General features: G+C 40.5%; 1 protein-coding gene across 1 annotated transcript in view; it reads left to right on the top strand.

Moving 5' to 3' along the window:
• Window positions 1-292: 292 nt before the first annotated feature.
• LOC103353590 (neurobeachin-like) overlaps window positions 293-26,732 on the top strand; it is a gene marked incomplete at its 3' end in the record, with an annotated part of 183,100 nt that continues 156,660 nt past the window's right edge. Inside the window, exon 1 of the mRNA XM_008276644.1 lies at window positions 293-565. Coding sequence (XP_008274866.1) covers window positions 293-565 — 273 coding nt within the window. The remainder of the gene's footprint in view (window positions 566-26,732) is intronic.

The following is a 26,732-nucleotide window of genomic DNA, read 5'->3' as shown; positions in this document are numbered from 1 at the left end:
CAGCCCCGTGAACGCAGCGCGGGTCAGTCAGCGCGGTTAACCGGCTGCCAGCGACAACACGCCGGACTCACTCACTGGAACTCCTCGGAGTGGATTTTTTACTGACAGAGAGTGTTTTTCTGTTTTTGTTTATGTTTTTCCCAGGCTTCTCGAGTGTTTATTATTATCATCATTATTTCTCTTAATGCTCCAGAGCAGTGGTTAAAAATATTACAGAGAGAGAGAGAGAGAGAGAGAGAGAGAGAGAGAGAGGGAGAGAAAAACACACACAACAGGAAGCTCCTGGGGGGAAATGACAAGCGAGAGACCGGTGACAATGCCGGGCTCGCTGTCGCTCTCGGACCGACAACCTCCTCCAGGTCACGGGCAACACGCGGCTGCAGTGTCCGCTGCCGCCGGTGAGACGAGGATGATGTCCGGCTCAGGTTCAGTGGTCCTCCCGGCTGGGATTATCAACCCGTCGGTTCCCATCCGGAATATCAAGATGAAATTTGCTGTTCTGATCGGACTGATCCAGGTTGGAGAGGTTAGCAACCGGGATATTGTTGAAACGGTGCTGAATTTGGTAAGTAAACAATTTTTTTTTCTCCCTCTCCTCCAGTCACATTATTGCCTTAAACCCAAATCTGGAGTGATGTGATGCTGGCACATGACAGCAGAACAGTCTTTTAACATCGACACTGTAGAAATGATTTGCAGCAGCACTAACAGAAGAAGCCTGAGTGCCCCGGGATATGTGAGAATAGTGAACATTCAAAACTCACACATGGTGGATGGAGAAATAAGAGGCTTGAGTCAAATAAAGCCAAGTTTTGCAGTCTTAACAAAGTCCCAACTTTCCTGATGCATGTCAGTGAGGGTGACATGCACACTTGCTGAGATTTAAGGAGCAGTGTGAGCCACTCCACAGCCTTCCCGGTGCACTAGTTTTAGATTGCATTTATGTTGAAATGAATGAGCAAAGGCAGGAGGAATGTGTGGGGGTGATTTCAGTGGGCCCAGACCTTCCTCATAACATGCCAGGCTCTATAGCTGCTGGTAAGCTGTTTTCAGGGAGCCCAGAAGTGCTGCTGCACCCCCCCGATGGCACCCCTGCACTTGATAATTTGATCAGTGCAGCTCCTCAGCAGTGTGGCAAAGAGGATGAATATTCTGGTTCTGCTCATAACTAAAGTGTGCACTTGTGTTATGATGGCATTCATTTTGGCCCACGGGGTATTTGTTTACAGCCTTTTTCCATTCCCCTGTCTAAACAGGCCCGAAGAGTCCATTCTCATAATTCATTGTTTATTATAGCTGCAGCAAAGTGAGGCGAGAGTGAGGAGTAATGATTTCAGTACAAGGTGTTTGGGGATTTAAACCGGGAGTATTGGTAAATGAAACCAGTGGTCTCCCTCGGTGAAAGCTAACACGAAATGAAGAGAGTGTGAAGCCAGTTCATACCTTTTGGCTTTGACCATCTGCAGGGGTGTTACAGAGCCTGTTTGGAGTCGTTGGCCTCTTCTTGTTAGTACACTAGAGATTAATTACGAACTGTTCTGGCACAACAAAGATCCACTTTGTGGAGCAGGACAAATTGTAGCCTTTGGCATGTTCAGACATGAGAGTGGTACTCTCCCTGACACCTTGGCCCCCCTCACACTTTCAAGTGCTATTTTCATAGGAAGTGTGGAATAATACGCAGCACAGTTGTCATTTCAGCACTGATTGCACTGACAAAATCGCAAATTCATACGCACCGTACACTGATCTTTTAGTCATTTCTCTACGTTGCTTGATTCTGTTGACCTACTGAATGCAGATAATTAATGTCACAGCTGCCTTTCGCTCGTCGGTGCATGTTTTGTTTCTAAGTAATTTGTCCATGTGGTTCTATGTAACGTACAATAAAGTGCTGTGTATTCCAACATTTCCCAGCTACATAGAGCCCCCAAACTTTTGAATGACAGATTTAATTAACAGAGTGCATTGCCGTGGTTCGCTATTTAGGATATTAGACCAATTTGATTCTGCTCGACTTGTTTGAGAACAAAAAAAAAACACAACCTAAATCGAAACAATGTGCATACAAATAAAGCAGCAATCTTGGGACCAGACGACACAGTAATTGGTAATATATCTGCCTCTTCATTATCTTCATTATACCTCTAAATTATGTCACAGAGTGTGCATGAATAGCAATAACCATCCTGTCTGTCAGACTCTATTACAGCAGGATTTTTGCATCCTAAAAAATTCAGGTTGTTTTTCTCGTGTGGAGTATCTGAAGATTCTAAAGGATCCCTAGCTATATCTCATCGGGTTCAATTTGGGGAGTAATGAAATAATAATCTTTTTCTTCATCCTCAGAGTACGCCTTGGAACAAAAAATGTAGTTTGAGGAGCTTGGCTTGAACATCTGTCATGGTAATGATTTTTATTCAGTTATTTCAGGTTTTACAGTAGTCAACCTACTGCTTTTTCCAAGATTAGAAAATAGAAGTCGATAATTGCCACCTAAAATGAGTCACTGAACGAACGGTCCTCTGACAGAAGAGAAGGTCACATTACTCAGCCTGCATCTTCATAATCAAAGTCAAGTATGTTCTGATGGATAATACATTAGAGATTGGCATTAAAAGAAGATGGTGTCACCTATGAAATTAGGGAAATGCTTTCAGCGCGCATCTTCATCTCCAGCTTGACATTTGGGATTAACGGGGTTCTTGTGTGCTGTCAACAGCTGGTTGATATTAATACAAAAGCATGACACCTTAGATTGTCATGTCAGCTTGGAGTTATCTCAAAGCTCATTTAGGCCTGAATAAAATGATGCTTTACCCAAATCAAATTCTGTGCTTTTAGGATCAAACTCCAACCCCCTGCAGACTTGAAAGGTAGGTTTTAAACATTTCTTGTAAACTGTTTGAACTTTATACCAGTTGCATCAAGTCCAGCGATTTTTCATGGTGGGGGAGAAAAGCATCAAAACACTCATTGAAATTTGTAAGACCACTCCTGTGACATAATCCACTTACCCTCTATATTTGTATGCTCATATTTTACCCAGTATGCCAAACTTTCTGTTTGTAGCTCCTGCAGTTTGTGTTTGCTTGTTTCAAGGCCTTGTCTTAAGCAAAGCTAAAAAAAAAACAACAGGTGAAGTATTTTTTTTACCAGATGATTTTGGGTGCCACTGCGTGTTAAAGAAGCTCAAGAGGAAAAAATGCTGCAGGACTGGCTTGATTCTGCAGTATTGATGTTGCGATTGATGAACAGAGATATGTAGATCTGAGCGCGAGCTGACCAGAAGCACAATTTCCCATGAAGAAAAAAAACTGCCAATATGGCCTTTCAAGCCTTCAGGGGGTGTTGGATACTGAAAAGATTTTTGGTGCATTATCACTTCAATTACATGCTTCACCTTGCTGGCTCTATAAAAGGGGGATGAAATCCTCTAGCAGCTGCCAAACATAGGGTTTTACTAAAAACATTTTCAGAAAACTCTTCTCCTAACAGAAGTAGATTGCTCTTGTTACTACAGTATTCCCTTCCCATCTGTGTCAGTGATTTTACTCTGAATTCTGTTACTTGCTAAGTCCTTACTGTCGGGAGGCCCACTTTTTGCTTATTTAATATAGATTGGTATTGTCAGCTTAGATGGAAAGCACGGCAGCATATGTTGGTGTTTTATCTGTCCTCACTGCTTTGTTAAATACATTATCAATGATAGTTGCCAAATCCATTATCACTGGATTAATGACATTACACATGCTACTGCAATTAACATTATGGCAGGCGTAGTGATGCACATTGAACTGTGATTAGTAATCACTGATCCTTGCTGTTTCTGATTACAACATGCTTTTTAGAGCAATTTTCTTGAATAAGAACCAGATAAAGAAAGGACGTGCTCTAAGATGAAACACATGACTTTATAAAACCTGTAGGATGCTAACCTTTTGAATAAAGACAATGCAACTGCAGAGCAGATATACCTGAATCGTGTAAATGCTCTACAGAGCAGAGTGTGGTCAGCAGAATGATCTGAAGCCCAACTAGCTGCACTAAACAGGATTTTGCAACTCTGCCCATGATAATGAATGGTCAGCCAGTTATAGATTGTTTTATTTTGTAGTTCTCAGATTACTTGGTCGACTATATAATACGAAGTACCGATAGACTTATACACCAACACACTCACGATGACATAATCAGTACCTGGAGATTTTTGTGCAGCAGTTTTTTTGAGTGAATGAACCTGAGAAATGTATTTTCTTAACCAGGATGGTAGTTGGGGTCGATGATAAGTGCAAGACTGACAGCTGAAACTGGGGCGAGTCACATATATGATTAGCTTAAGGAAACAAAAGCTCTTTGGTTAAATTCAGAGAAATAATGTGGTTTCGGTGAAACGTTATTAAATGTGATCTTTCCTGAAGCAGCTTAGTATTACAAATGAGTGCATGGATAAAACTCCAAGTCACTTTGCGTGTCATTGCAACACATTTCTCTGCTTTTTGCATGTAATTTCCAGCCAAATAGTCTTGACGAGGGACATCCTCCCCCTGACCTTAACCCTAACCCTAACCTTGTGCATCATTTAAACAACATAAAGTGACAATCGAAAAGCTGAAAATGTGAAGAGAAAACATGAGAAATGTGCCTGAAGTAGTGTGTGTTTATATGCAATTAAAGATATGCCGCTAGAACCAAGTGCTGCCAGTGTCTGTACAGAGTATACATCCATAAACAACTTTATTAATGCTATACTTAGAACAAGCAGATATTATAATGTAAGATTGGATAAATGCATATTTAGTATCAACATTTTCTTATGTTGTTTCTTTAAAACTTAATCTGCTGTTAAGTTTCTTTCATAACATGTATTTCGTGTAGATTCAATTTGTTGAATATAATAGTAAACTTAGTTTCTCTTTCAATGCGGCTTGTGTTTTAGAAAAATGTTTGCAATGTGTTTAGTTTCTGAACCGCTCTATAGTTTTGGCAGGAGGCAACACATTCGAGAAGTGTACTATAAATCCCTTTTTTAAAGTGTTGTGTCACTGTATAGTGTTAATCAGTTCCCAACAGAGCCAGTTGGCTTTCTTTAAGAACAAAGTGTGAGGTGGAAAGTGCTGCGTTTTAAAGAAGAAACTTCACATCCTTTTTTTGAGAAGCAGAGTTCTGGTAGTCACAACAGAATGCAAAGAGGTGACAATTTAAAGGAAGAACCCCAGACCCCTACAGTGAGGTGATCCGGTGGCTCTGTTTTGCTGTTGAGGGGCATTTTGTTGGCATGGATCCACTTGTACCCTTAGAGGGAAAGGTGACTGCGAATCAATACTAAGCAGTTCTGATTGATCACCTTCATCCTGTGATAAAACATTTCTATCGTGATGGTATCTTCCAGGGTGACAATGCCCCACATCCATAGGGCACCAGGGGTCACTGGATGGTTTGATGAGAATGATGTGAATCATACGCTATGGCCTTTGCAGTCACCAGATCTCAACCCGGCTGAAAATCTATGGAAGATTTCATACAGTGCCCTTCACTATCATCATCAAAACACCAAATGGGGAATTATCTTTTCGTGGACTGGTGGTTATCCCTGCAGTGGAATCCCAGAGAATCAATATCGAGGTGTGTTGAAGATGTGGTGGGAACACATGGTGACCCAATGAAGACACTTCATGTTGCTTTTTCCTTTAATTTGTGACTTAACTGTATCGTCATTTACCTCACAAGCAGTTGGCTTCCTCTCTGTATTGTGTTCAATTACAATTGTGTATATAAAAAAATGACCCGTGGCATAAATAGCAGATGCCACCTCAGGAGCAGCAGTGAAGCATCTGTATCCAGGGCTGCTGTTCTGCTCGCTGTCCACACATTTAGCTGCACTAAATGCTCTAAATTGCTCATAGTTGTGAGGGCGAGTGACTCTCTGTCTGAGCTGGCCCCAATGATGGCTCCGTGATCCGTCCAGAGAGTGTTTGTCCTCTGCCAATGGAATAATAAGACAGGCTGCAGCCCCCTGCATGTGAAAATGGACCTAATGAGAATGTTCTGTATGTTCCATTTAAGTGATTGATTGAACAGCTTGGGGAAGCATCCGTTTGGCACATCAACAAACACTATTTCACTGTAAACATTAACAAGTTAATTAAATAAGAGTTGAACATCATTGCCCCACATGACCCCACAAAATCTTGTTTGTGCAATTGAGTAATTGAATGAGCTAAACACCAAGATGCTACAGTTTTGTGGCACCATCCCTTATCAAAACTAATTAAAAGGGGATGTCATTAATCTTTCATGTACAGTCAGGCTCAAATGAAAGCTGTAATTAAGATAATGTGTTATAAGACAGGCTGCAAAGTCCTGCCTTCAAGGTTGATGTAATTCCACTAGAATTAAATGCGGTAACAAAGGGGAGCTTGAGCTCTGCAGTTTTACCTTGAGACATTATCCAACTTGTATCTTGGGAGATTTCGGCGTTGTCACTGTATATCAGATATGCATCAGTGTAGTAATGTCTGTTGATCCAAAAAAACATCTATGTGGTGTTTTCCTCTCTAACTGAGCAAGGTAATGTATTCCATAGCACTGGAAGTACTAAGGAAATGGATTGCTTAATAATCTTTGGAATAATAAGAAGCCTGCCTCCTGTGATCTGAGTGTACGTGGTGTAATATTAGGTCTGAGGAGTTCTGCAAAATAGGAAGGTACTAATCCACCAGGAATTCTGTTGATAATAAGTAGCAGTGTGTAGTCTGACCTGGATGAAGCAGGAAGCCTGTAGAGTGAAGACAGAATTGGTACCATTATTTGCTTATTTACCTTTTTAAAAAAAAAAAAAAAAAAAAAAAGCATTTTCTGCTTCTGGAAAGACTTCATTTTGCACTAGCTGGGACTTCTTATTGCTGCCTAAGACCTGAGAGGAACATGTTGCAGATGAGAATAATACTGCTACCCCGGCTGAGAGCTGAATTTGATAAATATGATTCTGACAAACAATAATAGGCATTTTGGCCTTGGCTTGTTGCCTGCATCTGAGAAACAGATGTGACATAATTTTATCATTGGGTAAACTGCACTTCATGTTGGCACCGCTATTACTTTTGTTCTCTGCAAACTCATATCCTCATAATGTTGCTTGCTTCCTACCTCATAAAGTTGGTAACAGCTTGTCAAAATTGCTTGCAGTTGTTAGATGATATTGCCAATAGCTAATTTGCCAGTCTAAGAGGCTTTCTTAAAATATGGAACTTCCCTAACTTCTCTAAGGGAAAGTAGACGATGCAGGATTAAGGGAAGCTTTCTGATCTTAGGTCTTCATATTTGTGTGTTTGTTTCAATCTTTTTTTTTTTTTTAACCAAAAAACCATATCAACTACAGATTTAACATTTGACATGGATTTGGTGCCATTCTTATTAAGACGTAAACCCCAAGATTAAACCACTACTTTAAGATTCTCTAGATAATTAATAAAATGGCCTCAATCGTTTGACCCTATCTGAACTTTTCGTGTGCCTCAGGTGTCTGAAGCTGCTTTCTGAAGGAAGTTTACTCTGTCAAACTCTGCTGTGTTATTACACAACAAAAAACAATATAATATTTATTATATTATACATCATTTATTGAAAAAAGTTCATTTAGTTTGCTCTTTGATGCATCATCCTTCTGTTGAAACCCTGGTAGATTCTAGTTCTGTTGCAAAATGCTGATCTCCGTGTTTGATGTGTATTTGAAGATGGATGAAGAGAACATCTGTCTTTACAATAAATCAGTGACTGATCCATATTTTTGTATAGACCGTGACTAAAAGAAGACTTTCAGTCTTCTACTCTATGAAGGCTGTCGTCAGAAGCATCTGAAATCCTTGTTATCCTAAACTGAAGGAGGTGATGGTAATCTTAACATGCATGTTTTGTCTTTTTGGCAGTTGAAAATCGTGTTTATCAGGTATTGTAAACAAAATGTTTTGCATAGGGAGTTAATTAGGAATAGCCTCGCTAAATTAATTAACTTCTTTTTTCAGTGTTGAATTAAAATCAGTTAAAACTTGCTGGAGCAAAACCGTCCCCAACTGCCTTTCCGAAACGACAAAACAACAAAACAAGACCAAAAACCACTTTAGTCTGCAGCTCACTTGCTGTCAAGGGACAATCAGTATATCTGGAAATGCATAATAGATGAAAGACAAGAACTGAGACTTGTGTGTGGCTTCAGCTGCTTTCAGTTATGGTTGGCCGACACTGTAAGTGTCCCTCTGCTGCTGTTGAGGCAGCAGCACACTTTGATCAATCTTGGATCAATCTGACCTCTGGGTGCTGGTACAGTTCTACAAATATCACACTTCATTGTTTTTGTGTGTTGTTTTTGAAATATTAGCTTGTGAGATCCTGACTTTTCTTTTTTGATTTTGCTTTCGCTGGAGGCTCACTTCATGTATGGCATCGCTCTTAGACATACTATATAATTGATTTACACTTTATTTTTTGTCAGACCATTTGTCAGAAATTCTGCCAGTAAAAAATACAAACAAGTTTGCAGTGACATGATGAATTATGCTGAGCTTGTGGTCTGGGTTTGGGTTTGTTAAACATAAACAGTTCTAAAAGTGTCCTATTGATCTGTACATTGTGTCCTGCTGGTGCGCTCCAGTAGTTGAATACATTAGACTTCTGTGTCGAGGAGGTTAATGACAGATCATTTACATACGTGGAATTAAGTGTCACATTAATGCTGCTAATGTACCAGGGAAAGTACCAATATGCTACGTCCTCTATGTGATCATAGAGTTTGCTCATCACTGATCAGGAGCAGCGGTTCTCACCTTGCTGAATTCTTTACTAAGCCTTTTATAATTTTCAGTTTGAACCACATGCACTGTAGGGAGCTACAGTACAGTAAAACTGTGCTTCCTCAGTTAAGTTTATTCTCTACTAAGCCATCCAATTTCTGCCAACAGCAGTTCTCTCTGATCTACTCCATGATAATCTTCTTAGGATTTGAGGGAAAATCGAAATTCTGATTCTGTGCAAATTTGTTTGTTTAAAGGTGATTTATCTGAACTCTTGATGGACTTGGGGAACGGCTGATATGCACTTTCTTGTCCTCAACCAAGGACAAAGTGAAGGACTGTATTTTTTAAACATCTTTTTACATACTGCAATGTCAGCAAATGCTTTTTCTTATAATATCTAAGTGCAATAGCGTTCTTAATTTTCATAAGGTCTCTGCAGGCTCTTTAAAGTATTCTTGTTACGCTGGATCCATCTTTTACTTTTTTTTTTGCGGTTAAAAAAAATAAATAAATGGAGACATGCAGTGTTTACAAAGGAACAGGAGTATTTGTTTCTTTCGCTGTGGAGTAGTTTAGCCTCATAGTCATTGTTCATGCAACTTATTGGGCAACTAGCATGCTTTTACTGGGCAAATTAGAATAAGAGATAAGATAAACATGTATTAATTCAGAAGAAATTTCTTTTGCTAGATATTGCTCACACAACTAAATTGCATAAAATGAGAAATGCAGTGCCTCGGACAGAAGCAATAAGATACAAGTACGATATGTTACTGATAATAAAAAAAGGGGGGCTAAAATAAGACCAGAATAGAAAAGTATTAAGTAATACTGGCAATGATACTGAGGTAGGAAAGCATCATGATAATGATATATTGCACATAAAACTGAAATATTACACATGATTAAGAAGTATTGCAACTTAAAGCAATACTATATTAAATGTAATCCTGTTGTTTGCTGGTACTGAAATAGGAATTTGCAATAGCTTTGTGCATAGCAACATCATAAACATGGGACTGCTGTTTTTTTTTCCCTTTTGTGGTTCCATTGATAACAGTCGGTGCAGTAAGGGAATGCTAAAGAGGAAGGTCAAATGGCTTTGAAAAGGCCATGGTTCTATTTTCTCTCTGTTGTCCCCTTGGCCTTACTCTTCTCCAGCGAGTCTCATCCGTCCTACTCGTGCATTGTTCCCCCAGAAAGATGCTGATAGTATATTATTTGGCTGTTGCCTACATTAGTGTCAGGATGCATTCTAGCGTGCATCCCCCAATTCAGCAGGGCGATGTTCACCAGGGACACTGGTTGTGGGGACTTTGTCTCTTTAGGGCTTGTTCTGATAGAAATGTACTGCTGTGCTCCTGTACAGTATGATGTGGAGACGTGTGCAAAATATTCTTGGACTGAGCTAGCAAAAAGCCTGATAAATTGTTCTAAGTAAGCTTTTTTTTCTCTCCTTTGCTCGCTTATTATCCAGAGATGGTATAGTACCACCTACATGTACTTGCACACCCACTAAACCGAGAGCTGAAGTTTAGATAAGTCTGCTCACAAAAACACAGTGAAGCAGACTTCATTTATTTGTGCATTTAGCTATTTATTTACAAGGGAAAGCCATATTTAGATTTCAAATCTTATTTCTTTCCTGGCCATGCTACATAAAAGTAGTTCCAACAGCATGCCATTTCTTTCTTGCAGGATGTCTGGTTGCGGTTGTGCTGTGATGATAATTCTTTGTTACACTGAGAAGACATTCCATTGATGTTTGATCCAATTTGGCATCACTCATCCTTCTCCAACCTCCGAAGGGCATATTGCAAGAAAGTCTGTGTTACAGTCTGTCCTCAGAGATTAGTCTGTGATGAAGTTAGACCACTGTACATACTTTACATACTGTATTTATGAATTTGAATGAAATCCATCTGCTTTTGCTCATCTTGATTAAACAGATTTTTGAATGGCTCAGGTACGTTTATGCACTTTACATGCCAGAGCCACTGACAGAACAACAGGATCTTTATCACATACAACACATTGTTAGCGTTACTCGACTTGCGGTCACTTACTGAACCATTGTTACCAAAAACCTGTTTACTGCCAGGGACAAGTGTGCTGGATCATCGTCATCAGTAGCAACAATGTGAATACTCAAGCTTCCTCCCGGGTGGAGCTGCTGCTGGCAGTCGACCAAATCCCAGCCTAGGTGTTAATACGTTGTCTCCCCCCACAGGGACAAAGCCCTGCGTACACATGCTCATTTCTATGGAGATGAGCTGCATCTCTGATCAGGCAAACATGCAAAGTCATATTGCTCGCTGCAGCAGGATAACAGCACCGTGGCAAAGTGTTCACATTGCAGTGCAGATGCAGCAAAGGCAAAGATAGAAAGATTTGATAACTACAAAGCGAAGGTGCTAATAAAATCTGTGGCCCTGTTACCGACTGTCATTATGTGTTACAGTGGTGCTCGGAAAAACTGAAATCTTTGTCTAATTTGCACGTGATGAATGAATAAACACAGGAGTCATTACAGATAAAAGCCAGGGCATTTCTTCAGGTGCTATAATGTTAGAAAATAGCCTGTGCATTTATATTAGGTGCGGTGGCAATGAACTTTTTTTGACACAAAGAAAAAAAATGATTCCTTCAAATGTATTCAATTTCAAATTACACAGCTTTCTTACTCCTTTGTAACCAGGTGGTGATTAGAAAAGGTGGTGAACAAAAAGTAAGTGACATGTCCACATAATGTATGGTGTAGGGGAGAAAAAAAAACATTAGGATTCATATACTTGTGCCCCTGATGTTATATTTTCCTGAGGCAGTGAATGAAAGAATAGATCTGTCAGCACTGTGTGTTCTAACATAAATCATGGTTCTGAGTGTTGTGCATTAAGAAATACAGGTGCTTGAACACATGTTCACTGTCATACAACGAGAGCTTCCCAGTGAGACAGCAGAGCATCTCCTGTCTCCATCTCTGCTCGTATCAGAGCACATCCAAGAGAGGGTAACCCACTTTATTGGTGTAGCATAAGGAATGATGTCCATATTACGGGAAGTGACAGATTTATAATTCTCTGTTGCACATGAGCCACTAGGCAGTTAATGATGTGTGCTGTGAATACAGATTTCTACATTATGCCTGACAAAGCTGGCATTGTTGATGGGATGGTTCTGTTTTGAATATGTTGTGTTTTCATTTACACTTCATTCCTTTCGGTGTTGAAGTGCTACAGCGCTGTCGTCTGCAGGGTGTTAACATTACGTGTGAGAGGCCGTGATGCTGCACGTGTTCATCCTGCTCTCAGACTTTTTTTTTTTTAAGCAAACCTGTGAGGGTTTTGCTTTTGATAAAGGTTAGTGTAATCAATCTCCTCGATGTTTATATTTATTGCTCCAGTACAGCTGGGATGTTTCCATTTCCTGCTGATATTGAAGCATGAAGGACTCCCTAAGAGCTAGATCACACACTGATTTAATGTAGCTGAAGTAAGGAAGAAATAATGGAGGGCTTAGTGAGAGTTAGGGGTTTGGATTACAATTAATACTAAGGGATCGACGTAATGAACGAAGACTCCATCCATTTTTATGGCTCATTATCCTTCTTGCCACATTCTAACTGGATCTTTTTATGATGAGTCACTTGGACATTGTCTGCTGTCTGCTTGACTTTCCATCTGGTTCAGTGCACCAACTTTCAGGTTTTGATAGTCTCTCGTCGTGTGCTGGCGCATATTTAGATATACCTTTAATGAAACATCGGTGGAGCATAACTTCTAATTCAAATGCCATTTAACGTCAGAGTTCCTCAGCACAAAAGTGTTGCTCATGCATATAAACATGAGAGACTAATGGAAAACTACCTGTGTTCTACTTCCCTTGTTTAATTAAATGAATTGGAAATGGCAACTTCATTTCTTCCATACAGGTGATCGATTCAGAGTTCGTTTATCTTCCAGTTGGAGGTAGATCACTGTTTGTCTTCTCTTGTCTGGGAGTAAATCATTAAATCGGGACATAATAATGATGCATGGGACCCTATAGATGTTTTTGAAGCTTGTTTTGATTCTCTTTTGATTTAGTTGAAACTAGTGTGCAGTGATGCTTGTTGTTTACACTCTCTCTTCATCAAATCTATCATTTGGAGAGGAAAAACTGTAAGTTATATGCAGTCAAGATATCAAGGTTACAATGCTTAGCTCTGCAGAACAACAGTGAGCGAGTGCTGCTCATCTGGAATACAGTGAATAGCGTCTTTAGCCGTGCTCTCTTATGTAGCTTTGGGGATTCATGTTGGGTCTCCGTATGTTGTATCCATAGGCATATTGGAACCCAATTTCAAGCAAAAGCGAGATGCTGAATGTGTGTCTCGGGCTAATGCTATTAGTTGTGAGAGCTGGACTGCTTTGAAAGGAACATCTGGCTGGAGAGCCTCACTGTTGCTCCAGAGTCTCAAGCAGAGACGGATTACTGCCGTGGCATTTGGTTGAAGATGATTTAGCATGGAATTAGATGCCCTATATGGAACACGGCTTGGGACAGTGTGACAGTCTTACTCTTCCTATTAATGTGAATACAGGGTGTTAGGAGTGTTAAAAGACTGCAGAGATTGCCGAATCCAAGCATCAGGCTTCTGACTGATAATACATGCTTTGATTCATATTTAAGTTGTTTATCTCATATTCCCTGATGTTGGGCAGAAAATCCTCACTCTGGACACAGCTTATATTTACTTGTTTATATAAATTTTGTTGACGGGATTTTCTTTCTCAGCAGGATGCTCGACTGTAACTCTTTCAAAGCTGCAGGCTGATTTTAGATATTATCCATCACGGTACCGGTATCCCACCTCTTTATCCCGTCTCTTCCCTCAAGCTTTACCTTTACTTGAGAAAAACTCTTAAAGGTATATGATGGAAAAAAAATTAAATAATTAAAGGCATAGTAAACATAAAAGCTTAAACAGGTTAAGCAGAACGAATCTGTGTTTATAGGTTTTTCTTCTTTATTGGGCTGCCACTAATGACTATTTTTTCTATCAAGCAATCTATTGACTGTTATACCAAATGGTTACCATTCCTCCAAAACAGCAGAATTTCATTTAAATTCATTTTATTTAATATATTTGTTGTATAATGCAGCTCAGTATGATATGCAGGTTTGCATATAAAAGGCAAAACTGAAGGGTTAAACTGTAAACTCCAAAATTCTAAAAATAAATAAAAGAACCCAAGTTTCTATCAGATCCCTTAAAATGAAAATATTCAGTATGTATATTAAACAAAGTGCAACACGGATATGGTGGATATTTTACAAGCATGGAGCAGCAAAAGCAACTTTATCTCTATTGTTCTCTAAATGACTGCTAGCTTTGAATTCTTTGAAAATCCAGCTGAGTTCACATAACAGCTGTTGTCTTTAACTCACGTGGGGAGTCTGTCAGATGACATTACAGTTATAAAATCAGGAATTTAGCAGTGCGGAGCAGCAGCTTGAAAGTGACTGATGGTTAACATATAGCATTAATGAGCAGTGTCTCGCTCACTGTTTTTGTTGTTTGATGAGAGAAATGGAATAATATGTAAATGAGGACAGCTTTATTGATAGTTTTGGCTGTGGTGGGTAGAAAACTGTATATGTGGGCACAAAGGGCAGGAGAGAAGCAAACAGGTGGGAAGTGCCTCAGCATAGAAAAGCAGCTGTGTCTTTCTTCAGGTGGTCGCCGAAACTCTGCGCAGTTTACAAACCACACTTTTGTTCTGTGATCATTTGAAGCACTCACACACTTCTAAAGCCTTGAGTCTTTGGAAACTTTTACACTCAATTGGTTTGCTGCCTCCATGATTGTCTTAACTGTAGCACTGACTGCAGCTGACCAGTGACTGCAGCCAAAAATGACTTGACACAACAATACTGAAGTGATATGGAAGAAAAACATTTGTTATAATAAGATGAAATAAAAATAAATTTAAAAAACATGTAGATGCATTTTCAGCACTGGCATCATTGATTCTGTGGACTAATCGTGGTACCTTCTTTATGAATCATTTAAACAAATACGTACACCTGGACATGCTTACCATGTGAAATGGCACCACATCACATTTCTGAAGCACTTTGGAGAGAAATTGTGGGTCTCTCTGAAGGAGAGACTAGCTAGACAGTGGAATATATTAAGTATTATTACCTTGTTACCGCTGTCAGGTTTGTGTCTGGGAAATGGACAGCTCTCATTGAAAACTGAGTGAAAATAATAATCTGTGCAGCCCCATTGTTATCCTAAAGCACTTAATAATTAAATATTCACATCAAGATTACTGCACTTATATTTCCATTTAAATTTAAAGTGACTGAGGCCAGAGCCACACAAGAACTGCAGCTCTGCCTCTTCAAAAGAGGATGGAAATCCTTAGTGTGGAGAGTGGTTCTGTATCCCAGGTGTAAGTTTTTAGAGGCGGCATATTTTCTCCTAGAAAGCACGCTGTTATTGTGCTGACAAACCTTGCTTGCGCAGCTAAATATGGGTCTCCACGTTCCTGGAGAGAATCAGGCTGTACTATTTATTTTACTGGTATCACGGCATTAGAAGGAGCCTGTGGATATGTCATCACAGAGCTGAAGTAGTGCTGCTAGATTTCAGTTAGGACCAGGGCCGGAATAGCTTTCACTGATTGTCCGAGGGACTATAATTACGTCCATCTGGATGACTGGGATAAATAATTCTGCTGTGGTGGATACGAGAAGTGTGACAGCTAAATTGAGCCTAATTGTTGATCATGAATACATATTAAATATTAAAATAAATGCATTTAGCTCTATTTATGGTGCAGAGTGATGTCGCTTCAGTTGAGAATTGTGCTGTCGGGCTTGTTTTTGACAGCTGGTTTTACAGTTCTGGCTTTGGTCACAGCAGTGTAAGCGTGTTTTTTTTTTTTGCTTTTTTCTTCAATGGTACATGGCCAGCCATGGCTGATGCAGGGCTCTGTTAACCTTGGAGAAAGCGCTGTTTCACCACAAGGGGGTTGTAGATGGGGGATGGGGAGTGAGGTGAGGAGAAGTTCAGGACAGCCTCAATGCTACTCCAGGGCACAGGAGGACAGCCAAGCTAAATCCATGTGGCAACTGCGCCTGCACTTTTCTAACAATGTGTTCACAGTGTAGGCTTTAACGGCGATTAGATTGCTCCAAGTAGATTGTCACGACTAACAATAGGACGGTGTTCCTGCGGCTGTCCTGCAGGTCATTTTGAACTTTTTCAGTCAAGTGTGCAGCGTCTGTGTGGCTTTTTTTTTTACTGCAGTACTATTCTTTCTGTGTAAACTGCATTCTATATACACTTCATCTGTTTTCAGTCTCAAAGAAACTTACGATGATTGAGTTTAATAAACACGGTTTATGCGGATGATCACCCAAGTGTCTATCAACCAGTTACCCAGGGTTCAAAGCTGGTCTGCTCCGTCTCTGGAACACTTTCATCTGCTTTACTTTATTAAGAGTGTTGAGCAAATTACTGAACCACTACTGATCCCGAAACGTCATTGAGGCTTGAAAGTATTTGCACTGCCAAGTCTAACAAAGCTGTACATCTTTGTACGTCTGTACAAATCAATAGACATCTTCCAAAAATTCCCCAGTGATCCCATGTCACTGCTGACCAGTCTTTTCTTTGTGTCCTAGAACCACCTGTTTTTATTTTATTTTTCTATTTTGGAGCCACTTTTTAGTTGTAAAGGCTTAAATCAGCCCTATGTATGAATGACAAATTCAAAAGGTGGACCAGCTTGCAGAGACTGTGAGATACAGGGAGATTATATTTATACATTTCTGTTGACAGTTTCCAACAACGATCAGCTACTTGATTATTACTCCTCTCCATGTAAGAACACGTCTCAACCAAAATGTCAGAGCAGAAACGTCTGTAAACATGAGCTGTTTCATCGAGTGTTTTGTTTTTTTCTGATATTCAACATGTTCTATAAATTTTCAGCAACAGTCTTTATTAAAACTATGGATTATCAACTGAGCATCTTGACTTCTTATATCAAAAGACAAATGAAAGGAAAACAGCCCCAAAATGCATACGCAGAAACAAATCACAAGGGATAAGGTTATAGTTAATGTCCTAGAATGTTTTTTTTTTTTTTGCCTGATCCCAGTCAGAGTCCGGACAATGTCCACCTAACTTGTTTTAATCAGTCTACTTTAGATATTGCTGTGTGTTTGATGAATTAATAACTCAACCTTTATGCAAAAGCTTCCATCCATCCATCCATTATCTATACACCGCTTAATCCTCACGAGGGTCGTAGGGGGCTGGAGTCTATCCCAGCTGACTTAGGGTGAAGGCAGGGGACACCCTGGACAGGTCACCAGTCTATCACAGGGCTACACTTAGAGACAGACAACCAAGCACACTCACATTCACACCTACGGACAATTTAGAATCACCAATTAACCTCAACATGTTTTTGGACTGTGTGGGAGGAAGCCGGAGAACCTGGAGAGAACCCACGCTGCACGGGGAGAACATGGAGACTCCACGCAGAAATATACCGCCCACCTTCTTGCTGCGAGGCAACGGTGCTAACCACAAAGCCACCTTGCAGCCCAGCTTCCATCATGACTTTTTAAAAGCAGTTTTTTGTTTTTACCAAATTTTACCGCTTTGTTTAAACAGTTTCTTTCTTCACAGACTATCTTTGGCTACAGACGCTGACTGTAGAGGATGTTTATAAGAAAACTACTGTTCATGTGTTTTTTGTGCTTCTTTGCACTCGATGCCAAAAATGATTTTTATAACTTCTTATATGAAAATGTGAATGTTTTAGTGAGAAGTTGGTCCTGCTTGCTCACATTCCACACTTCAGCAACATTTCAGCTGCACATATACTGTACAGCATCCCTATTTTTGAGTTTTCAGCCGCGGTGTTATGTCAGTAAAATCTTGTTCATTCATTCGCTCTGACAGCTGTCATTTCAGTCAGTGAGTGGGAATGATTTTACTGCGCCTCCAGCAGTCAAGCACATTTCAAGTTTTGGCCAATGCTTTGTTGCTATAGTTTATGAGACGGAGCGTGTGACATGTTAAATGTGGGGTCGTCTTGAGCATGGCAGGTGAAAAAGAAGACGGTAGCCTGAGAGTCACAGGAAAATAAAGCAAGCAGAGGAGGAGAAAATGTATTCCACACAGTTAATCATCTAGCCATCATCACCCCGAAGCCTCTGGTCTGCAACTCCATCAGTGTGATTTAAGTAGGAGCTCAGCTACATTCCTGCAGGAACTACATTAATGCATATCAATGATATATATTCATGTGAGCTGGAAAATTTGCAAGAATGTTTTGTTTTCCATTAAAACAAACACTATATGCACAGCATTCATTACCATTAATGAAGCTTGCTGCTATTCTACAGAATGCTTGTTTTTCCTGGCTCTGAATGAACCTGGGACGAATACGAACAACGGTAAACCTGATCAGTTCACGTACAGAGAAGACAGTGAGTGTGTGATTTGACAGAAATCTGTGCCCTTTTTTCTGGCATTTCCGACCATTTGATAAACAAAAATGTCTAGCATGCTTTATTCAGTCAAATCCAAATTCACAAAAATGGTTAAAAAGTCAAATTGAATCATTTTGGCGCTGCTAGTTTTCCTTTGTTGCTTGCTACAACCTCTTTAGTGGATGCCAAAAATGCCTCTATGCAGAAAAACCTTGTAAACTGTATCATTTTAAATGAACAAAATTGTTGAACTGTTTCTGTGGAAAATATAAAAGATCTTTTTTTATTTTCTATAAGGTCTGCCAGGCTCCTTGTGAATTCAGAATGTAACAGTTGCTCTGCTGTCATATTAAGCTGCATTTTATTCCTTCAGGCGCTATGTAGCCCTTGCAGTGGCTGGGCCCCAGTGTCTTGAGTTAATTTGTCATCTTTCATGTAAGACTTGAAATTAAATTGTGGATCTAAACACCGCATGCATTCAATTCCTGACAGAAGTACTAAGTTACTGCGGGATGAGCGGCTTGTCTAATGTGTTAATGTTACCGTTTTAATAATACTTGGTAATATCTAAGAAAATAGCTCTGCTGGATTTGAAGAAATTGAGTAAACCTCACAGTCTGCCCGGTTGTTGTGTCCGGTGCTGTGCTTTTAGACAATAATTGGTTAGTCACCATATGTGAGGACTTGTTTCTTGTTAACATCAGAATCTCATTGCAAAAAGAAGATTGCAAACAATAAGTGTTTCCAGTTTATGCTACAATTTAAAACCTCTGGTATAGCAGTGTGCTTCATCCTCACAACAGCAGTCACCTCAGTTCTACTAAACTACTTGGCATTTACACCCGAGATTACCCTAGTAACCAGATTAAGGATGGAAGTTTCCATGCCTGCAAAAGTGCCCACTGATTGAATCAAATCCTCGCTTTTAATACTCACAGTTCAGCTGCTCAGACCTCTCTGTCTGTAAAGGCTCCAGAATGACACTTCAGGGGGGGGGGAGACAGTCGGTCCCTGTCAGTACATTCAGTCTCGCTCAGAGGGCAGCTGGCGCTTCCAGGTCTGTCACCGAGTCAGGGGTGTTTCGGACGACGCGCCTGTGTTTCTGCACTGAGCCGTGTGATTGCCATGTGTCAGAGAGCATGGCCAAGTCTCACTCGGGGCATCTGCTGATTAGTGTGTGTGTTGCATGAGTGAGCGTGTTTCTTGGCCGTCCCATCCTCTCCGCCGCTTTCCTTTCCTTTCCTCGGAGTCTCTGGCTGGTACGTCTGGCCACTCTTTTGTTTGCCACACACTGGTGTAGTACTGTTTGGAGTCCTTCAAGGTAATTAACTTAACTTTTGATGCGCTGGTATCACAAACACTTGGCTCATTGCACATACAAAAACATGTTCATTAAATGAGAGTGTGTATTGCATATTTTTTATTGTCCACCACTTTGTCTGTTTTCTCAGCACAAGAAGAAGAAGAAGTATTTTGGCATTTTTCAACAGACAATCTGTGGAAACAATACAGGAAGATTGTTTACACGATGTCTGAGAAGTTTAGTCTGAAACCAACTAATTGAACGATTAGCATGTACATTTTTCAACTTTTTTAATCAGTTTTTTTTTTTTTTTTTTAAATTGAATATGTTTTATTCATATTAACCAGAATGTCAGATTCAGTTATCACAGCTTTGTGTTAACTTGTTTGTGTACTAGGGGAGACACAGTGGGCTCTTCTGCACACGACTCGCCTGTATATTTAAGAAAGCTAAAATAACAGTGTATTTTCTGAAAGATTTGATGTGCTGCTTTTTATCTGAGAAAAAAACAAAAACGGTTACACCTGTTGCAGCATTTGTCTAAATGTTCTCAGCTGGCAAGCCATGTAACTAAAGCTAAGCTGGATTTCACTTGTTTAATTGGTGATCTTTCACCCATTATGTAATTATGGAAGCATACTTTGGCTTTTTCTCCTCCATTTCTGGAGGTAATTGCTGTGCTTTTTGAGGATGAAGTGAAGGGCTTCACGCTGTGGGCATACTCCTCTGTTGGCGCTGTAGTGTGACTCTGCTGTTTCATAGCCATCTGGCTCCACTGTCTGTCTAGACTCAGGTTGTTCCACCACACCCCGGTCCATCTATAATTAATGAACGTCCACATGTGCTTTTGTCCATAAATTCTGAGATAATAATTGCACGTGACTCCCATCCTACATTCGCAGTATTACGGATTGGTGCCACCAGTTGTATTCTCGGTTCCGTGCTAATTTCAAAAGCATGTGTGCATGTAATTAACTCCGCAGAACATTGTGTTTTCACCTATTTTCGGGGTCATGAGTACATGAGTGCTTGAAACTGAACTATCTAGTAGCTCCATCCGTAATGGTGTGAGAGTGCATTTTTCTCCTGCGTGGTAGTTTTTAGAGCCTCTTTCGCACGTAGACCCCACAGCATGCCACGGCTCACTCAGTGGTTTCCAGGCATTTACACATACATATACATCTCCTAAATAAATGACATGCCCATTTTGTTCCCACACAACTATACAGGGAAAACAAAAAAGATGTGGTGACACAGCTGGGCAATACTTACCATCAGGACTGTTTCTAAATCCTTACCTGGGAATTGACGGTATCTTACATGGCTCCAGCTTATGTGTTAAAATGTGACACTGAGAGGAACTCAATTACGTTGTCTTCTGTTTTTGTTCAAGTCACTCATTCTGAATAATATTTTTGACAAACTAAAGCAAGTAACAAAGTAAATTTGCTGCGTTGCAATGCCTTTCAAGCCTGGCATGGTAGAAATCCCTAAAGCAAAAGCATCAAACATGGTGGAAGTAATTACTGCGCCACACTTTTTTTTTTGTCTGTCTTATTTTATTGGGTTGCTAATCTACACGCTTGTACCCCACACGCCGAACAAACAGACCTTATATTTTGGCCATTTGAGCGGTTAAATCTCGATGAATATGTATGTACCCCGCAGAAAGAATTGGAGACAGAGCGATGTCTGCAAATTCTGTCTGGAATTGATCAGTGTATGTGAATGAGAGGGATGCATTGTTGACATTACTCCCACTTTCAGTGAGCAGCATTCTGCTCAGCGGCCTCGTGACGTCAGGCAGATTGAAGCTGACAGATTGTGTTGATGCAAGTAATTACACAGCAGATCAAATAAGAGCATAATAGAGCTATCAATCACCGTGCTGCGAACATACCACACTCATGCAGTACACGTGTGTGCACCCACATTAGCACACATAGGAGTGATTTTGATAAAATGTATTTAGCCTTTTGGCAGTATTTTTTTTAAAAGAAATAGCAAGTATATGTCTGTGATGCCCTCTGATTTAACCAGCAGCCCTTATTTGTGTCAATATTTCAAGCATCTGTTTACTCACTGTTTAAAATACAGCTGTGTTTTTTTTTTGGGGTTGATTTTTACAAGTTGTTCCTTCAACGCTTCACTGCCACGAGACTGTCAATAGAAGCTTTCCATGCAGATGATTCCAGCTTGTTCTCGCTGTCTTGTGTTTTTGGTGTTTGATAACCTATTTGACATTCAGCTGGAGAGAATAGTGAAAAGCACTTTGTCTTTGGCTGATATAAACCGAGCATGGCACCTGGTTGTGTTGTTTTATGTTGCCGTGGTTTCTTCCACGGGAGCTTTCAGAGCTTGTAAAAATCTCTGTTGCAGAGGATCGTCTCCCACGGCATCTCTGTCCACTAATAGCAGTTTGGTTTAATGTATTGTATCACTGAACATCAGAGATTCTGGTACGGTCCGGCAGCAGACTGCAAAGATTTTGTGTTCATGTGTCTGAGTTGTACATATTCACAAGCTTTAACGCAGATCCATACTTTGCTTTTCGCCATAGAGAAACCAGGCAAAGCTTGAATTATTCATTCTCTTTTCATTTTCTCCCAGCATGAACATGACAGTCAGGGTTGAGGTAGAGGTTGCAATACAAGCGAAGGAAACATTCTTCTTTTACTCTCCTCTTTAGTTTACAAAGTGAACAAAGTAGTTTAGACTGTAAAACTGAATTTTGTAAATATTTGAAGAACAATTATTTGGATCCACTGTCAGTATTGCAGGAAGGTGAATGCACGGTGACTAAGGTTAAAGTATGGACGACATTATTCCACCACACCGACAGTTAAATATCTGCAGTCTCGTTTCTCCTGTCTATGGATCCCTCATATTAGGGCACAAAAAGCTTTTCAGATCAGGAATGTAATTCTTTGAATAAACATTTCTTTTGTTAAAACCTCCTTTTGTCCAGTGAAAGTCTCACAGTTTCTATTTGGAAGCGGTTCTGTTTACGCGTATATGTAATATTTTCTTACATTCTACAGCAACATGGCTATAGAGAAACCAGACAACAAAAACACTTTTGTGCAGCATGTAATACGCTTTTTGTGGGAAATTGATTTTGGTTAAAGTAGCTCGATATATTAATAATAACAACTCATTACATGACAATGTGGCAACGCTGACAATGTCAAAGGGGTTTGTTGTCGAGAGAATTACCACCAGAATCTGCAGCTCTCCCTCATTTTTTCGTATATTGGCTCACAGATTCATTGTCAGCTGTTTTCAGCAAAACAGCTCTTTAACCAGACTGTACCTGCTCAGCTCCAAACAGCTGACAGACGGATACCTAGCTGGTGAACATGGTGGTGCATTAAACAGCTAGAGAGCATATTTCCCACAGGTGTTGGTAGAAAGACAAAGCTGTAAATGAGAATATTAAACATATAGGTGGCAGGAAACATCTGCAAATTCTGAATGTGTGGATAAGTAAGTCTTTGCACGTTTTTTCTTTAAAATTTTTTGGTCTGTTTGTAATTGTATATTTGGACATGCAAGTGTATTTTCTAAGCAACATTCTACTTCCAATCCTTTACAGTCTACCATGTGAAAGTTGCCACAGTGTAATGTTTAGTCACATGTTCATCGGGCTTCTGAAATGATCATCAACCACAACATGAATCAGCTGACAGGTGTAAGGAAGCCTTGTGTCCTTCATGTGGATGTTACTTTGACAAGCACAAATACGCATTGTTGCAGACCAATCACACAAAGGCACTCTCTGACCGCAGCCCAATGCACCTGCAGCACCATCAAATCTGTTCAGGAACGGCCCAAGGAACACAACAAAGAGCCCTCCAAACTCCTCAGGTTTCCCTAAACAAAGCAGCTTTTAAAAGTAGCCTCTTTGATTGTTACAGATGGATTTTTTTTTTCTTGTACTGATTCCATTTAGCCTCGCAGCAAGAAGGTTGCTGGTTCGCGTCCCAGTGGGGGCACCGGAATCTTTCTGCGTGGAGTTTGCATGTTCTCCCCTTGCAGTGTGGGTTCTCTCCGGGTTCTCCGGCTTCCTCCTACAAGGTCCAAAAACATGTTGAGATTAATTGGTGATTCTGGATTGTCCATAGGTGTGAATGTGAGTGTGCTTGTTGTCTGTCTCTAGGTGTAGCCCTGTGATGGACTGGCGACCTGTCCAGGGTCCAGGGTGTCCCTTGCCTTTGCCCCGGGTCGGCTGGGATAGGCTCCAGCCCCCCCACGGCCCTAGTGAGGATTAAGCGGTGTATAGATAATGGATGATTCCATTTAGTAGTAGTTTCACTGATACAATCAAGGTTGTCGATAGTGAGGGTTTTCATTAGCTCACCAGCAACATGCATTCCTTTTTGATTTAGGAATATTGACTCTGTTTCTAGCCTCCCTCTGATAAATTCAACTACACTGATTTTGTATTCTGACTGGCATGAGAGGAGAATCAGGGATGATACCAGCAACCATAGATAAATCCTATTCTTCAGTTTCCTGTAAGTACTAGCATTGAATACATGAACAGTGCTGTGTTGGAGTGCTGAACATTGCAGTTAAATAATTTTGTCAACTTCCACTGTTGTTGTCTTGGTACTGTATAGTAACTGTTTTTTTTTAACCAAGAGCATCAAGTAGAGCAAATGGGGTCCAGCACAGGTTGAGATTTGTCCTTTTTGTCTCTTGGTAATGGCCATGAATTTTCCTGGACCGACAGGCCAGGCAGCTGGGGCAGGCAGCAAGGAGTCAAGTAATTACACTGCAGGACTAGGGAGGGAAAAAGGCAGCGCTGCAAGCATTCTGAGGTGTTGAGATTGGCTGAAGTGGCCAGACCTGCCCTTGTGGAGGTGACACAGTGGTGAGAGAGGGCAGCTGATGCTCGAAGAAAGTGAGGATAGAGACAACCGATCAGTCGAAGCTTGTAGAAAGAGCTTATTGGAAAGACAGTATTTGACAGTATGCAGACTGGCGAGCGACAGCTTATTTAACTACTGCCACTCACAAGAGATTGCCATAGTGTCTCATGGAGTTACTTTGGAGGAAGGCATCTAATACCCTGCTTTGACACTTCATTGCTCTTCTCACTTGCCCGTGTCACTGTTTAGTTTGACCAATGGAGCGAAAGGGTGAAGCATCCCAACAAATCCTCCAGATATAATTGGCCATTGGACTGTAATTAAGAGCATTAAATGACAGCAAAGTCCTCCCTCCCACTGCTCCCACTACTAACCCAGCAGCATGCCTGGACTGGGGAAGCCTTTGAAGCTCCCGTGAAGCTGTTAATGTACCTGCACCAAGAGACAGCAGGGTATCCTTCTTGACCCCTGCCTCATCCTGATGTTGAATATGCAAAACTGTGCTGCTGCTACAAAGGCACGTATAATGAGCTTGAACCTCTCATTAATTGTCCTCATCCACTGGCTGTTAGAGCACGCTCTAACCTGGTATCTAGTACATAATGATGTGTGGACAACCAGAGTCTTGTTTCATTTAATCCTCACCTGCCACCTCCGTGTTTTTTTTTTTTTTTCCTGTTGTTACCATTGACTGATGCTACAAGACCTGCTGTACACTCATTGGAAAGCCCACACACTCTTAAGCAAATTGCAGTTTTCCCTGTAATTACAACTGTGACATTACACCATTGCCAAAGTGCTTTATTTTTATTAGGTAATTTTTTTCCCAACAATTATTAAAATCTGCCTCATGAACGATTACATCGCAAAATCTTCCCTTCTTCTTAAACTTCTGATACCATAGCGTGGGAGAGGTCTTATTGTGGACATTATTGTTGCGTGTACTTTATTTCCACTGTTTGTCAGGGGCCTCGGATCGAGTCGATGTGAAAGTCTCGGTTGGTTGGGCATGTAAGGTATCTTCAGAATTTGAAGTACGGCCAGTGAATGATTGGTTGGTGGTACATTAAAATACAAATTACATTAAAGGGGAGAAAGATTAAGAGGATTTAAATGTACATGCCCCAGGGGAGGAAATGTGAGCGTGGGAATCAGAGGCCAAAAAAAGAAAAAAGGGGAATGCTTTATGATGCTTATGCGTGTATTAGGTGCTGAAAGGGCGAGTGTGACAAGTGCTCTGTTCTTGTTTAAGGGCTCAAAAATGAAAATTTTGCCCTTATGAATTTTAATGAGGAAGTATATCCTTTTTTATTTACTTGCCTAATTGTACATAAACTCAGTGGGAAAATGGAACGTTACCAAAGTTCCCCTGATGAAATATGTGACTCACGATACAGCAGAGAGCTTTGGCTTCAGTCGCTACAAGCATATTGTTGTGGTTCTCACTTTTTGCAAGGACTTTAATTTTGCAGGAATAAAGGCAGCTCTAACCTCACAGGATACGTAATTAGCTGCTGATTGTGGTTCGAAAGGAAAACAGTGGACTTTTCAGCAGTGTTGACTCTGTTTGTTTGTTCGTTGTAAACTGAAAGTTGTCATTACTCCTCCGCAAAAAATGTACATTTTTTGGCTTAACATAACTGCACCCACCCAAACTGCCACCTAAAAGGAAACTGAACTTAGAAAAGTATTTTAGAATATATATTTTTTTCTTTATGTTTTCTTTTCGTGGAAGCAATTGTTGCAAGTTTAACACTGTTATTGTCTGGATGACATATTTTGTTTGACAATATCATAATCGCTTATTGAAAGACGCCAGTGTGGCTTGCTGTCAGAATGTGATGAATCGTCTGTGAGGAAACGGCTTCATTAGAGTTGTGGTCAGAAAGAGGAAGTGGGGAATTGCTGCAGTAAACACTGTGGACTGTCTCCACCACTTTCTTCCTCTCCCCTCGTCGGTTCTGTGACCTGCATACTGATCCCTGTTTTTAACCTAGAGGACATCTTGTCCCAGTCCGAGCCTGGTTGAGAAGTGACACTTTGATGGTCTGGAGAGGACAGAGTCAAGAGCCCTCGACTGTCATACTCGTTTCATCTTTTGCCGTTCTCGCCTTCTAAAGGTCCACCTCAGCCCTGTTTCAGTTTTCCGTCTCTATCTGTGCCTCTGGTGTCTGCATTGCAGTGTACTTTTCTTCCCTCTATCAAGCAAGAGATGTTTATATCAGCAGTGGGCCTTTAAACTCCTCCTCTCCTCTCCTC

Source organism: Stegastes partitus, unplaced genomic scaffold, assembly GCF_000690725.1.
Source record: "Stegastes partitus isolate 25-593 unplaced genomic scaffold, Stegastes_partitus-1.0.2 Scaffold78, whole genome shotgun sequence".
Taxonomy (NCBI): domain Eukaryota; kingdom Metazoa; phylum Chordata; class Actinopteri; family Pomacentridae; genus Stegastes; species Stegastes partitus.
Note: the sequence above shows the minus strand (reverse complement) of the source record. Positions and strands in the feature narration are given on the sequence as shown.